We start from the raw sequence: 15,119 nt of genomic DNA, 5'->3' as shown, positions 1-15,119 counted from the left end.
TACTTATCTTCGTCTAATTCAAAATGACGACTTATGAGATGCCCTTCCTTATACTATGGCGTGTCTTTTCTGCTTTACAAGGAGTAATAAGGGAGAAGAAGAATATAAGAAGGGCAAGAGGAAGGGATATGAAGAGAATGAAGCAAGAAGTGGAAGAAGAAGAGGGGAAAAAAAAAGAAGATGGTAGTTGTGTTGGTGGTGGTGATGATGATGATGATGATGATGACGGGAAAAAATACTTTATACAATTATCAAAGATGAAGAGAAAGGGTTAAGATCAGTAGAAGAGGATGAAGACGGAGAAGGCGGGTGAAGGAAGAAGATGGGGAAAAACAGAATCGACGTACATGACCCATATGAAGCTCTGAGAAGGTAACGAAAAGCTGGAATACAATGTACATTATTTGTATACATTGTATTAATATGTCGTCTCAATGACCAATAGGGGGCAGCAGAGTGCTTGCTTACTAACAAAAACAAAAACAAAAAATGCAAAACATGACATCGAAAAATCTGTGATGACAAGTGTGTGTACCACGTAGACCAGACCAGAGGACAATAACGTAGCGTAATCGAGCAGTTACGTTGGTCTTTACGTTTTAAATGTATGTCACGCCCATGTAAATATTTTACTTAGTCAATTTGAAGTGGGTGAACGTCTGTTTCCTTCGGAAAGCAGTGTTGCAATGAGAGCAAATCAATGACTTGAATGATAGGGGCACCAGGTACAAACACAAACTCATCCGAGTGGGACTGAGCATTTACAATCCTCTGGCTCTTCAAAGCGAAGTGACAACTGAAATACGAAGCGAAGACATGGGATGCTCGTGCACCAAAAAGCGAGTTACTGTCGGTGGAAGACGGTTTTACATTCTCAAGAAGCTCGGTGAAGGGTAAGTTATGGACAAACTGCTTTTTTAAACATTCACAAACATTAGTGCATACATGTGCAATCGCAGGAAATAGCAATCATCAACATGATCAATATGCCACTCCAACAAAAAATCGTTTTCGTGACCAAAAAAATCGTTTTCGTTTTCGGGGGTGTTTCACAAAGCCGTTCTTAAAGTTAAGAAGGACTTAAGTGCGACTGGTGATCAGTTCTTGCGTGCTATACTTATCAGAATCTCAATAATTCAGCACAAGAACTGATACTGATCACCAGTCGCACTTAAAAGTCCTTCTTAACTTTAAGAACGGCTTTGTGAAACACCCCCCCCCCCCCCCCGAGGCTGGAGCAGAGAGAGCTACCGGGTATCTACATGCAATAATGAATAGCATTTTAGATAGACTATCATTGGCATTGCTTATCAGATTTTGTTACACTAACTTTTCAGTAACTAGATCTAAATTTATACACAGCCCAGTCGCTGTGTGAACTTTTCAGTTGACCTTAAATTCATCATCATAGCATTCTACCTTTATTATATTAGTATAACACTAAAATTCAGTTAGATTAAACCCTTCTTATCCAAGGTCAAAGGATGACTGTACGAGTGTTAATGTTGCACATGGATAATGCCGTAATGGGATTTAATAGGAAATAAGGTAAAAAAACAAACAAACAAACAAACAAAAACCTTACTATTTTTTTTTAAATCTATAATATTCCAGTTCTGCGGTAATACGGTCTACTTGTTGAGTAGGCCTACTACGACAGTAGGTTCTACCTAGTATTTCTTACATTCTCTAAACTACAACGATAGTATTTGGTTTAGTGCTATCAAGAGCAAGTAAGATTGTGCCTTTTTGAGTATTTGTGATGTTCCAGCTGCCGGCCAGAGCTCCCAGCCAGAAATTTCTATGATTTTTTAATTTTCGCTTATTTCGCACTTCTTCTGGCTAACCGTATACCGTTAGAGCAAATTCTAAAACCCTCAAAAATATGTTCACAATTTTCTCTGCATATTTTGAATGGGTTGGCAATTTGCGCAGCACAAATTCAAGAACCTAAAATAAATGTGACCCGCCACAACAAAAGGATCCAATAGTCGCAGATGGCTGAGCTAAGACATAGAAAAATCAAGTTTGAAGTCAGGTCATCAAAATTGGTCAAAGCCATCAAATTCAAATGTCTGTTTTTGGCATACTCATGTCTCGTCTGTCATCTTCCAAAATTTCCAAGCTAAATGATTAAAGGAAAGACCAAATTAGCGTTTTTCTGGGCCATGAATATTTGACTTTCAATGAAACAGAAATGTGTGCAAAGATTTGGATTTAGCGCTGTAGATAGACTCCACTCCTAGCAACGAGGGAGTGATCTTATTGGTCAGTGCATAGCATTGTGGTTACTGATTGGTCTTGCATAGACTGTGGTGTTTAGCTTGAATGAACATCGTAGAGGTTGTTATGAGCAGACCTTCTATTGTCAAGAGGTGAAATCTGTCTTACCTCCCCTTGATCACGATTGCGTCAGAAAGAAAGCTTTGAAGGCGGTTTTCTTGAAACACTGATTTCCTAGACCACTCGACATGGTCTCATAAAATCATCAATATTTCTGCAACCGAGTACTTTTTTGAGTCGTGTTGGATATGAAATTAAAGCAGAAGAGTATGGGAATAATGTCATTTCATTTTCAGAAAATTTACCTCCCTGAACTTTCGGATCCTTTTGTTGTAGCGGGTCACAAATTATGTTTTTTGAACTGCTCAGTGGGAAAAAGTGATTGACTTTTACATTATGTCAGTTACTGACTTCAGCACAAATAGCAGATTTGTGGTGTGTGGTGTGTCAATGTTTTACTAAGATATGGAATCTTGTCAATAACAATATCTTTTGGATTACCATTCTGTTGAGTCTCATAATAGTACATTATTGTAGTACAGCTGTGAACAACTTAGGACAGTTTGAGGTTTACAGCCATCTGACCATTAGTGTTGAAGCTGATTGCTGTAAACCTCGATATATTCGCGGCACAAAATTTTCGCGAATTGGAGCCGATGGCCTTTTTCGTGGCATGAAATTTTCGCGAATTGCCACTGGCGTTCAATGCATATAGTGTAGACAAGAAATTTTGCGTGCATTCTAATTTTGCAAATCTTGGCGCTCGCGAAATTCACGAAATTAAAACGCACGCAAACATTCCTCATTTTACAGTACTTCAGCAGTCCCTTCCAAAAGGGAGTAATGAAGCTAATTGACAATTTATGTGCTGGTCTGCTGCTTCCTAAAGTATCCTTTTATATGTCTATATTCGTTCATCTCAGAGGATTCAGTGTGGTGGACTTGGTAGAGGATGATCAGGGTGACAAGTTTGCCCTGAAACGGATCCAGTGCCACAGTCCAGAGGATGAACAGCAGGCCAAGAAGGAGGCTGAGTACCATTGCCAGTTTAAACACAAGAACCTCATCCCACTGGAGGAGTGGGGGTCGGTGCCAGGACAGGGCGGGGCCAACGAGGTTCTGCTAGTATTACCCCTATTCAAGGTTTGTACATGTAGGAAAAAATTGCATGGTGGTAATCCTCAGTACTAGTCGCAAGTTTCCACAAAATCTCATTAACAATGGCTGTAGAATAACCTATAGCATCAGTATTCAAATAAAACTAATCGTGGCCTGATAATGTCTACATTACACTGACATGTGATCAACTATTTGTGTATCTGTGTTCTGTGGAAAGCAGTGATACTTGGTAATGTACATTGCAAGAGTGATGGTAATTCTGTGCTCTGTAAAATCAACTATTTCTGTGAAGACAGTGTTTACAGCTACACAAGATGTGTGTCTTCTAACATCCAGCCACACATTTGTGGTAGTATCCATGGTCTGTAGGCTATATACAGCCACAACAACACGCAATGTATCGGTACATCAGACACCACTATCACAAAAAGTACCTTCAATTTTAGTTGTATTTTTTAAATTCTGAACAACTATATTTTCTTAGAATGGTCTTCACTCCATTCTTGCTATCTTTCCTCCATAATACTGTTCTAGACTAATAACACATGTCTTGATCACGTATTTCACTTTCTTGTCACTGCCCTTGAGCAGAGAGGGACCCTGCAGGATGAACTTGACAAACTCAAGAGCAAAGGAGACCAGATGTCGGAGGAGAGAATATGGAGAATATTTCGAGGGATCTGTGAAGGGATCAAGGCTCTGCATACAGCCAAGCCCAAGCCATTGGCACACAGGTACAGTGCACTCCCATTATGAAAAACATGGTCATAACAAAATTCCTGTTACAACGAAGTAAAAATTCGGGCCGCAACGTCATCCACTCTATGTATTTTTTTTTTTTTATTGTATATGTTTCTTTGGTTACAACAAAATTTCGATGTAACGAAAGAAAACTGCCGGTCCCAAGGACTTTGTTATAATGGGAGTCGACTGTAATGACCAAAATATGACACCTAACAAGATTCTTACTATCTGATTGGTTTACTGCTCATCAGGTGACATTCACTACAAAGTACCATTGCACAGCTTCGCTGTTGAGTGCACATTTTTTGTCCAGTAGTTTCGAAGCGCACACTGATGTTATAAACCATGTGCTGCAACTACTGTATGTCAAAAAAAATAAAAGATTATGACCGGACCCTCTGCTATGGTAACTTTAGAAATAGTGAATCAATCCAAATACAATTTCAGGGTATGAAACTAAAACTTGTTACCCACATCTTACTGAAAACCCCATCCGATTTGCTTCAGTGATCAAAGAGAAATGTAGAGTTTTGTAGAGCATGTCAGGAATCCCTTCCCTCCAAGTTCTGTCCATTGTGTTCACACATTATGCACGGCCAAGAGCATCCCTGAGTGTCAAATTTGGATAAATCAGACCCATGACATGCTTCACAAAGATCCACATTTCTCTATAACAACTTAACCAAACTGAATGGGGCTTTCTGCAAAATGTAGCTAAGATGTTTTATTTTTTAAGACCCTGAAGTAGCATTTAGACAGTCTAATCGTATGGGAAGTTTTCAATGCAAAATCTGATTGTAATTTTTTGATGGGACATACTGTACATTTACTTGCATGATAGGCCCTTAACCATTTATATGCCAATAGGCATTGAAAACCTCATAGCGCAATGCACACTGTCTAAAATTCCCAGCACAGAAAGGGTTAATGTAACATGCAGTTTTGCACCATCACGCTCTCTGACTTCGCAATTGCAACAGGCACTCAATCAGTGTCAAGCACTTCTTCATAATATCGTGATATATTACAAAAATTATCACTGCAAAGTCTGAGAGTCTGAGACTAGAGAGAAAACATTTGAGATAGTAGTGTCAGAGTGTGCCTATAAACTCTGGCACTGATCAGTCATAAGTGGCTTGAAATGAAACCATTGCTTTCATTCTAAGCACATTAAAAAAAGATTAGCCGTTGAAGAAGCCTTTCCTTGCACTCATGATAAAATGAAAGGTCAAACTAATGTCAATTTATACAATCATGGTTGAGTAGCAGACAATGTACATTGCCATCACACTGTCATATACTCCATTCATAAACCCTATGTTCTACCAACCCATGTCCTGTACTTATGTGTGTATAGAGACATGAAGCCAGGTAATGTGATGCTTACGGAAGACGATACACCAGTCATCATGGACTTTGGCTCCATGGGGGAGGCAAGGATAGAGGTCAAAGGTCGCTCGGAAGCTGTTGCTTTGCAGGTAAAAAGTGCTGTTCATAAATGTATTTCACAGTATATCAGTGCCTCAAGGCAAAACTTTTCTTCTGCTATCAAATGAAAATCCCAAAGCATTATATGTATGTATTTTTCAATTTCTTTGACCTGTTATCAAATTGATGAGTTCAGGCAATTCCTATTAAGAAATGAAGAAAAACAGAAGAAGTGTTAGCTGTGCATGTATTTCTGTCAAATTTTTGTTGAGGGTTTGCATCTGCACACAAACAAGCTCACTCTGTAGATCCCAATTAAAGTCTATGAATAGCTCTGTTGTATCGGTACTTTTCTTGTGAGAGCTGCCTTTCTCAAATATCTGGTAGCTGACAGATCAGTAATGTATACATGTGTGTGTGTATATATATATATATATATATATATATATACATACATACACTGTATAATTATCTATATTCAATTTATTCTGGTATTCATTGTACTGCTGTGGTTATGGAATATTACCAAACAATGCGGTATTCTGTCAAATTGCAGTGTATGCTGTTGTGTAGTATTTTGGTTGCACTGAAACCTACGAGTATGATGAGTGATGTTTCGGTGTCTCCATTCAAACATCCATTCTCCAGGACCTCGCAGCCGAGAAGTGTAGCATGCTGTTCAGAGCACCAGAGCTCTTCCATGTAGACAGCCACTGCATCGTTGATGAGAAAGTGGACATTTGGGTAATGCTCTATGTATGACAAGGATTTACATATGTATACGCAGGCAAAGTCCAGCTAGACTGATATACTCTCTCTGTACCAGCCTGTAATAAGGAGGCTAGAGACAGAATATCATGATATCAAATAATACCTCTGATTCATCCTTCAAAATATTAGTCACAAAATGTTGAAAAATCAGTCTGATATGTGATAGGCCTGGGACATGTTAAGCTACTTCTCAGTCAGTTTCAAGGATGACACATCCTTTTACAGACCCTTCCTGGAATTGGCCTTTTGATTCCTACCCACATCCAAGAAAGATAAAAATAAAAAAATAAAAAAAAATTAGTCCCCCTGAGGTATTGTTCTTTAGAATTCATCTCAGTTCATTATCATTATATGACTTTCATTTGAGTAACATATTATCATTATTGTATCATAGAAGTCATCATTTGGAAACCTTCAGGATACTGAGCAAATAATAGCTGGCTCATTATGATTCCTGTAATTTAGAAAGAAAGACAGTGCTTTTGGTATGAGTGTTTTCATCTATGCTTCTTCACGAGTGAATGGAAAATGAGATTGTAAAAGAAATCTGTTTTATCATTCTCAATGCATTACCCTTCCATTACAATGCAATCTCACACCTATTTCAAGTTAACTTGTTTGGAGCCATCACAAGAGAGAATTGGTAGATGTTTGGCTTCCTCGTATAATGCGAGCTTTAAATTTGCAACGCAGACGTTTAGACGATTGCGTAGGCAGTTTTCCTCTCTCCCTGTGTCGTGTTGCAAACTAACTGTAGATTACGTGAGGACGCAGCCTATACAAAGTAAAATGGCTCCCCCACATGATCATTGCATCAAATAGCTCTCTGTTTCTTGACTTGTGTGGATGCAAAAATGGCCTGGAACCAACCATGAAAACTCAGATGACGCCAGACTGATTTGATAGAAAGCGATTTTGCACATGCACGGATCAGGGTTTTTTTCCTCTAAATGTCTGCATTGCGAAAATCTAAAGCTCCCTATTGTCATGTCTGCTTCACAAGTTTTCGTAAACTTTTACCCCCGTCTCCTTCTACCAGTCTCTAGGCTGTCTGCTGTACAACATGGCATTCCTCCAGTCACCCTTTGAACCAATCTATGCCAGGGGAGACAGCCTCCACCTAGCAGTGCTGGGTAGAAATTTCAAGTTTCCAGAAAATTCAAGGTGAGAAATGACAATCTGTGTACCTTGAGAAAAACAAACCAAAAACATTGAATTAATGTCAGACATTTGCTGTCACTGTGTTTGCTTGGCTAAAATGTGCAAATAAAAGTTTTCATCACGAGTTTAGTTAATCAATTGATGGCCCTCATAGGAATGTTTTGTTTTCAGTTCACAAAGGACAACAAGGTACAATTCTATATCCAAACAAATTTTCTTTATTTCTGTTCAGCATATTTCCTCTCTCATTTCTGCACTCCTGTGACCGTATAGCATACGAAGTGATATACCCATTAATTTTTGTTTGGTCTGTTGATAGATAAGTTATCTTTGTACAACATCTTGTGCGCTTTAACTGTTTTGACTGCACTTTTCACCAGTCACAACAAAAGCCAGAAAAAAACAAACCAAATCACGATTTTCTGATTGTGAAGTCATGAAATTCTGAAAAGTTTCCAATGGTAAGGACTTTATCCCTGTTTAATTCCCAAAATATATTACCAAAAAAAGGATCGTAAGGTAGCTAAGACAGGAAATTGAATAAGAAGTTTAGATGCAGTTCAGCGTTTAGGAGATTAGGTATCCAAGCACTATCAGTGCATTCCACATATCATAATCGCTGGTTCTTAAATGAGGAAAAGTTTCGAATTTCAAAATAATTTTTGAAGTCTTTCAAACTTGTACAAGTGGTAGTTCAATCATGCAAACTCTTTTTATCTTAATTTTTTAAATCAATGCTGCATTTCCTGCTACATTGTATTTAGCCAATCACATCATTTTGCAGAGTTCTTGACTTGTAAGTCTTTTACTGTACCAGGGCAATGATGGGTAATGTTTATTCATTGTGCATTCCTTCAAGAAGTTTCATACTGTATTCTGAAAATACTGCATTTAAATAGCACTGTGACAGCCCTGTTTACTTTGTGTTTACGACTGGCACCAATTTCTGAAATGGTAATGATTCTGGCATTATCCAAATGAATATTATGGTTGTCTTTTAATACATTTTCTTCTTGTTCATCATTCTTTATATTCATCACATGTATAATGGAAACTATCATCTCGAAAACATGCAGGGTTGGCTTTGGGAAAATTAAACGGCTTGTAAATGAAATGCTTTGCGTAAACCCCAATGAACGGTCATCTGTAGAAATAATCCTAGAATCTCTGTGACATAATTTTTTAATAATCAAGCTGCTCCTTCCTTTATCCAAACTTACCTGATGATTTCATCATGTGTATCCTCTAATAAACATGCTTGCCAAATTCTGCTATCATGTGTGAAATAAAGTAACATACCTTGGTACATAAGCTGAATTAACCCATTCCATACTGAATTTTGAAATGTCCATAGACTTGATGCACAGGCTACCAGGTTCCTGTATGGAATGGGTTACCAATATTCCTTACCTATTTCGACTGCCTGCGTCATTCAGCTGCTGTACTGATCTGTGTGCGTGGAAAGGTGGTTTGATACCAACACAGTTTACAGTTTATTCACTATGATCTCATAAGTCTGTTTTCATCTGCTACCTGACCTTGGTGCCTTGTGCAGGAGTCTGTTATATATCTGTCACGTTCGTATCTCTGCATTACCGGTAATGCTCTTGTGTCTGCAGGTGTGACTTCCTTTTCTAACACCTTCAGGCTAATGTTTCATATACACCATATTTTTCCATAGTTATGTATATATGCATTCATCTATTTGACAAGTCATTTAACTATCTGCCAGTCCAGCTGTTCTTTCATCCATTATTTTCATGTATCTGCCTTTCGACCTGCCTCTGTGTCTATTTCTTATGTCTGTCTGTCTGTCTGTCCATCGGGTTGAATGGGCCTGAAACCACTAACCACAGGTACACCCAAGGGCTACAAGACTTGGTGTCTGGTATGCTAGTGGTGGAAGCTGTTGAAAGACCATCTATCGACTGGGTGTTGACCAAAGCGACAGAGGGACAGAGAAATATGGAAAACAGAATATGAGCAGGTGCTTGAACTGGGAGGCAAGTCGAGAATGGACCATCGTGGCAATGGCAACGTATGGTGCATGAGAGAAGCGCTCAGTGCAACTTCAGCAGAGATGCGACAGAGATACGAAGCATGGAGCTTGTACAGTGATGGAACGGTTTGTGGGGACATGGACTCAGTCCATGTGCGTCAAGTATGTCTAATAGATGTGTGTGATAAACCCCAAGGTCCACCACTACCGGATTGAAGGACATTGTATTGGCTGAAGGACATCATATTGGCTTAAATCATTTGGCTAGTCAAAGATTGAAGTACCGGTACTTGCAAAGGGAAGATATCTTAATGACATGCTGCTGTGAAATACATGTAGCTCCTATTGATTCATTGATATGCATAGGATATTTGAGTGTATGTTGTTCTGTCCTGCAGTGAAGTAATGCATTCCTAATTTATTTTCCTCTCAGGCAAAACAAAAGCAGGAGCTAGTGGTATTCTAGTCGTGAATTAGAATACAAACATTCTGTGTGTTGCAGAGAATCAACGGATAAATGACATATATTTTCAAAGCTTTCAATTCTAAACACACAGTGATCATGGATGAAGTATTCCAGCTGGAATATTAATGCAGCTAACGAATGGATGTTGATGCATATTTGCCCTAATGTATAAGACTGTCACAGTTATCATTAGCTTAACCCTAAAAAGACTGGGCTATTTTGGTAGCTCGAAAGACTGGGGGGGGGCCTAAAGGGCCCCCCCTTAAGATCTCGGCTTAGGATCGCGCGATCGCCGCGAAAATTTGCATAATGGTAGTGTGCGATGTAATCTACAAGATCGTATATTCAAATTTTATAAAATAGTCTTCTTTTATTTTATTTTGATTAAATATGCTAATTTATGCGAGAAATCAGACTCTTTGATCTAAATCAGTAAATAAAGCTCCAAAAGTGCTCATTTTTGGTCTAATTATTCTTAGTGGCATTCTTAGCAAATGTACTTGAAAAAAAATTCGGTATCAAAATTAATTTTTTATCTATTCTATTGTTTTATGAATTTCTTATGTATTTCTTTGTTTTTTCGACCTTTTGTTTTTGTTGTTTTTTTTTAACAAAATTTGTGGCAGACACTTTTTGAAGCATAATACTCCTAAAACAAATTAATTTTAGCCATTGAGAGTAAAAATAAGCATATTTATATGAGCCATGTGAAAAAACTCAATTTGCATTGACTTTGTACACAAAATCACATTTTTGAGCCATTTTCGGCCTCACGTGCATGTACAAAAAGTTATGTAACTTCAGAACCGTACCCCCGGGCGTCACAAATTTGGTGTCAAAATGTGCGGGAAACTCGAAAGAAAAAAGTCATAGAGCATCGCGGCGAGAGCATTGCGTGTTGCAGAGTAATTGCGCGAAATGTTGAGGGGGGGGCCTTTTAGGCCCCCCCCCAGTCTTTTTAGGGTTAACAAGATGCATACATGAGAAGTGTAATAGGCAAAAGCAGCTATTAATATGAATAAATATACATGTATCATACACTTTTTTGTATGACTGCGGATAGGATGTTCACTTAATATTTACATGCAAAGCACATGCAGTGATTGTCCTCTGTAGAGATACTATAACAACTTCGCCAGCCAAAACTCTGTATAATGGATGTTTCAAAGTGTAACACACTTTACAAATAGAGGCATGACTCTTTTGCCATGGCACTGAAAAGGGAATTGTGCTACCTCGTGAAGATAAATTTCTTTGAAATGAGTGTATTTCATGCACAAAAATACATCTATGTATACTTGGATCTTTGTTCAGAGTGATTTGTCCTGGGGGAAACATCAGGAATGGCATATATTACCAAAGTTGAGTTGTATTACATAAGATGTATGAAGGGGCCGGAAGAAGGGTCATGTAGGCCTACTTTTATAGTTACCCAATAAAGCTCGTTGACTGAGCAATATCATACAGAAACTGCCTTCTTATGGATGAACTATAACTCTTTACATCCCTGCAGAAGCTTCATTTTCCAAAGAGATTATATTTTCCTGAAGATTTGGTCCATGATGCACTGGAATGCTGGAGATAAATTGTGATTTGAGGTGACTACTTGATAATATTCACTGCAACTTTTGAATTAGAGGATTAAACAGAAGCCCTCTTTAATACACACCCATGCAATTTCTGTTCTCTTCACAAGGTAGAACGCTGAAGTAAATCTTTGTGCACTCTTTCTGCAGTCCTATTCATACTGTTGCAATGACACTGTACTTTCAGACATCAATACTTGGGAATGTAGAATTATCTTACTGTAAAATACTTGAACAAAATTGGTAGAAAATTGTGCAGCATTTTCCTTGGCACTTACAATTGTTTGGTGTAAGGACAGACATTTTGTGTATCATCTGCCTGTGAAATTATCATCCAGCTCAAACTTCTTATTTTGTAATTTAGTCCCTTGTTAATTCAATCCTAACTATTTTTTCTTTCACTTTTGGCTTCCTTTCTTGATGTAGTCTGCAAGTTATTTGCACTACAGTAAACTTAAACCTGATGAAACTGATGAAAACATTGCCAGAAAATGTGCATATACAGCTGTACAATGTAAAACTGGTGTCAGTGAAGATGAGTGCAGCAAACTTCCATTTTGTGAAAGAAGAAAAAAATATTCTATTGTTGCTATCCAGCTACTCAGTACTATTACAAAAGAAAAAAGTTTCTAGAATTTGATTCCAGACCACTGGTTACTTACAATTCATTACTTTTGAATTTAATAAAATAAGGTTTGATAGTACAAGGATATGGTGCTTAATATGTTTTCTTGAGGAAAAAAGAGGTTAAACAATGTTTTGTATTGCTTTTATCTTGTTATTACCACTGGAACAGTGAAATTATGATATTACTATCAGAGTGTAACATCATTGGTTGACTTTATTTGAGACCATAGCTGAATAGGTTTGGGATATCACTTGCATTCACTACAGTAAGCTCAATTTAAAACATGTCAACGTGATGCAAGTGTTTGGTATGGATTTGTGTCAAGCATAATGACATGTAAATCTCAGTAATTACATGTACATTTGAACCGCTATTATCCGGCCTCCCTTTATCCGGATCTCTCTATTATCCGGACGCAATCTCGCCGTGATTTTTTAATCTTTTTTTAATAATTACGGGAGGAAAGGGGGATTCCCAACTCCTTGAGAACTCCTACACAAACACACATGAATTACATATACTTGATACATTTCTTAATAATTATTTAGGTAAATCATCCCAAGAATTTATAAAAGAAAATGATTTCATTCTTGCAAACACGAACCTCTATTTTGGGGTCTGTTACTGAGTGTAACAATGAAAAGGTTACAGTATACACATTACTACATGTGGTACTACAATGGGCTACATCAGTACATGTGTATGTATAATATGTACATGTATAAAGCATTGAGTCTCCCATATCCGGCCAAATCTCTTATCCGGATGAGCCCCGGTCCCGACTTGTCCGGATACGAGAGGTTCAACTGTATTCAGATTCCTTGCATTCAAATGTTTAATTTGTTCAAAGTGCAAACATTGTCAAATTTAGACTCAAAAAATATATGGCATATACAGTAATTGGAATTTTATGATCTTTCATAATCAAACTTCCTTACTCTATGATGTTTAAGAGCCATGTGTGAATGTTGACTGCAGTAATTAGTAAGAAAGTGTCATTCGTCATTGCTCGAAAATGATGATACATGTATTTCCATATTAAGAGTAATTGTTTAAAGAAAGATCGCAAGTATGTGTACAAACTATTTGTGGTGTCAAAGAAGTGAAAGATACGCGAGTTCCATACAAGATATTAAGAGTATTAAAAATGTTTGGCTGACTTGTAGAGAAGTTAAAGGGATCTGTGCACACTTAATGGTTTGAAGAAGACTTGCATAGTGTGACTGTTCTGTACACTTCAAGTTAATTACAACATTGTACTTGTAATAAGCACTGCCACAATCCGCATTTGTTCCTTCCCTATCTATATGTACGTAATGGGCAAGTCCTCCTGTTCTACTTTTAAGTTTTATACACAAGATTGAAGATCCAGTAATCGTGTGATATATTTCTTTAAATCACTTTAAAGACCTGGTAGTGTTGGGATTCAATGGAGTGAAAAAGCTGGCCCTGCTTGGATATATTTGAGAATCCCTTAACAAAATGTGTACAGCTTTATCATAGAGCTCTGTGTAAGTGCACACACAGCTGAAGAGTCTTGGCTGGTGTCGGCCATTACCAACAAGCGTACACTTTGATGCATACTGTAAAATTGGATATTTTTGCGCGACTAATTTTTCGCACTCTGCTGGGTATAGAAGAAGAGTTTTGCTTGTTTAGCATGTTTTTAATTCCGGAGAATCAAGGTATCAACTATTGGAACATATTCTGTCAAGAAAAAATATTTGCGTGCTTTTATTTTCGTGCTAGTTTCTGGTTGCAGGAAATGTGCAAAAATTTCCACTTTTACAGTATTTTCATGTTTTTTTAATGTACCCCGGTGGTCAACAAATGAATCGGGCCACCCTTGAATCCTCACACTACCTGGGCCCCGTTTTATGAAGAGTTAAAATTGATTATAAGATTTCTATGATAAGTGTATGGCAGCCTGTGTGTTAAGGAAATTTAAAATCGATTTTATCTTTTCATAAAACAGGGCCCTGGTCTTATAAGAGTGATTACCCTTCATATTTTTTTTTTTATTTAATGAATGTTCACATAATGTTTACTCACCAGATATGAATGGCAACCTGTATGGAGACTGGTAATAGTACAGCACTTCTGGTTTGCACTATATTCTAATGTAACTGGTATGCACCTGTATTTAATACAGTTTCCCTCTCATAACAATATATATGTACAGTGTAAAAATAAACAAGAGTTATTCCAGGGCCCCATTTCATAAAAAGTTGATACGATAGCAACTCTTGCTGGATGTCAGTTATCATGGTCACAACATGAACAAGAATCCAGCTTCATGATTGGCTGTTGCTATTGGAAGTTGCCATTCCAGCAAGAGTTACTTTCCTAACATCTTTTATGAAATGGGGCCCTGATGTCTGATCTATAATTTATCAAAGTGTCACATCTCCATTGACACAAAGGGCCAATTTAACATCAATAACTTTCATGTATTCAGGCTCGTTGTATATCAGTGTCTGATTAGATGATACAATGTAAAATGTTTTGTGAAGACTTTTCTTTGTTTATACTATTGCCAGGTGAAGGTCACAAATGTAAGATGTGGGCAGTAGATACAGTGCATACACCATACCACGTATGTTTGTCATTTTAGATGGTATTTACCTGTAGCATCAGCAAGTTAAAAAAAAAAAAAAACACTTTTTTTTTCTGACAACTCCTCAAAGTATTACAGTACAACCACAATGTTCTGAAATCACATTATGTCTGTCATGTCACATGATGTTGAGTAAATTAAAGTGTATGTCACAAATCCACAGAAAACTTCTTATTTTGTTGGTGGTTCTTTGTATTATTGGTGGGTCAAGAGCTTGGCTTGGCACTGTAAACCAAGATGAACTCAGAAAATCATACAATGATGATCATAGGCTTGTCTTTACATGTACACGCGTACAGGTGTAGTATGTGTATGTA

General features: G+C 37.6%; 1 protein-coding gene across 1 annotated transcript; it reads left to right on the top strand.

The window, feature by feature from the left end:
- The first annotated feature begins 795 nt into the window (after positions 1–795).
- LOC140243886 (serine/threonine-protein kinase 16-like) lies at positions 796–10,129 on the top strand. The gene is made up of 7 exons (XM_072323556.1): positions 796–893; positions 3,207–3,426; positions 3,994–4,136; positions 5,504–5,624; positions 6,223–6,318; positions 7,385–7,509; positions 9,363–10,129. Exons 1-7 carry the CDS (start codon positions 817–819, stop codon positions 9,487–9,489), a joined length of 909 nt encoding a protein of 302 aa, XP_072179657.1. The 5' UTR covers positions 796–816; the 3' UTR covers positions 9,490–10,129.
- The last annotated feature ends 4,990 nt before the right edge of the window (positions 10,130–15,119 follow it).

This window comes from Diadema setosum, chromosome 20, assembly GCF_964275005.1.
Source record: "Diadema setosum chromosome 20, eeDiaSeto1, whole genome shotgun sequence".
Classification (NCBI taxonomy): Eukaryota; Metazoa; Echinodermata; class Echinoidea; order Diadematoida; family Diadematidae; genus Diadema; species Diadema setosum.
This window is presented reverse-complemented; position numbering and strand designations above follow the sequence as displayed.

What these genes read in the sequence shown, in the direction of transcription:
- LOC140243886 (XM_072323556.1), top strand. Translation starts at nt 817, where the DNA reads ATGGGATGCTCGTGCACCAAAAAGCGAGTTACTGTCGGTGGAAGACGG. An exon ending in TAGTATTACCCCTATTCAAG is followed by an intron (nt 3,427 to 3,993) that starts GTTTGTACATGT and finishes GCCCTTGAGCAG; the next exon opens with AGAGGGACCCTGCAGGATGA. An exon ending in CGGAAGCTGTTGCTTTGCAG is followed by an intron (nt 5,625 to 6,222) that starts GTAAAAAGTGCT and finishes TCCATTCTCCAG; the next exon opens with GACCTCGCAGCCGAGAAGTG.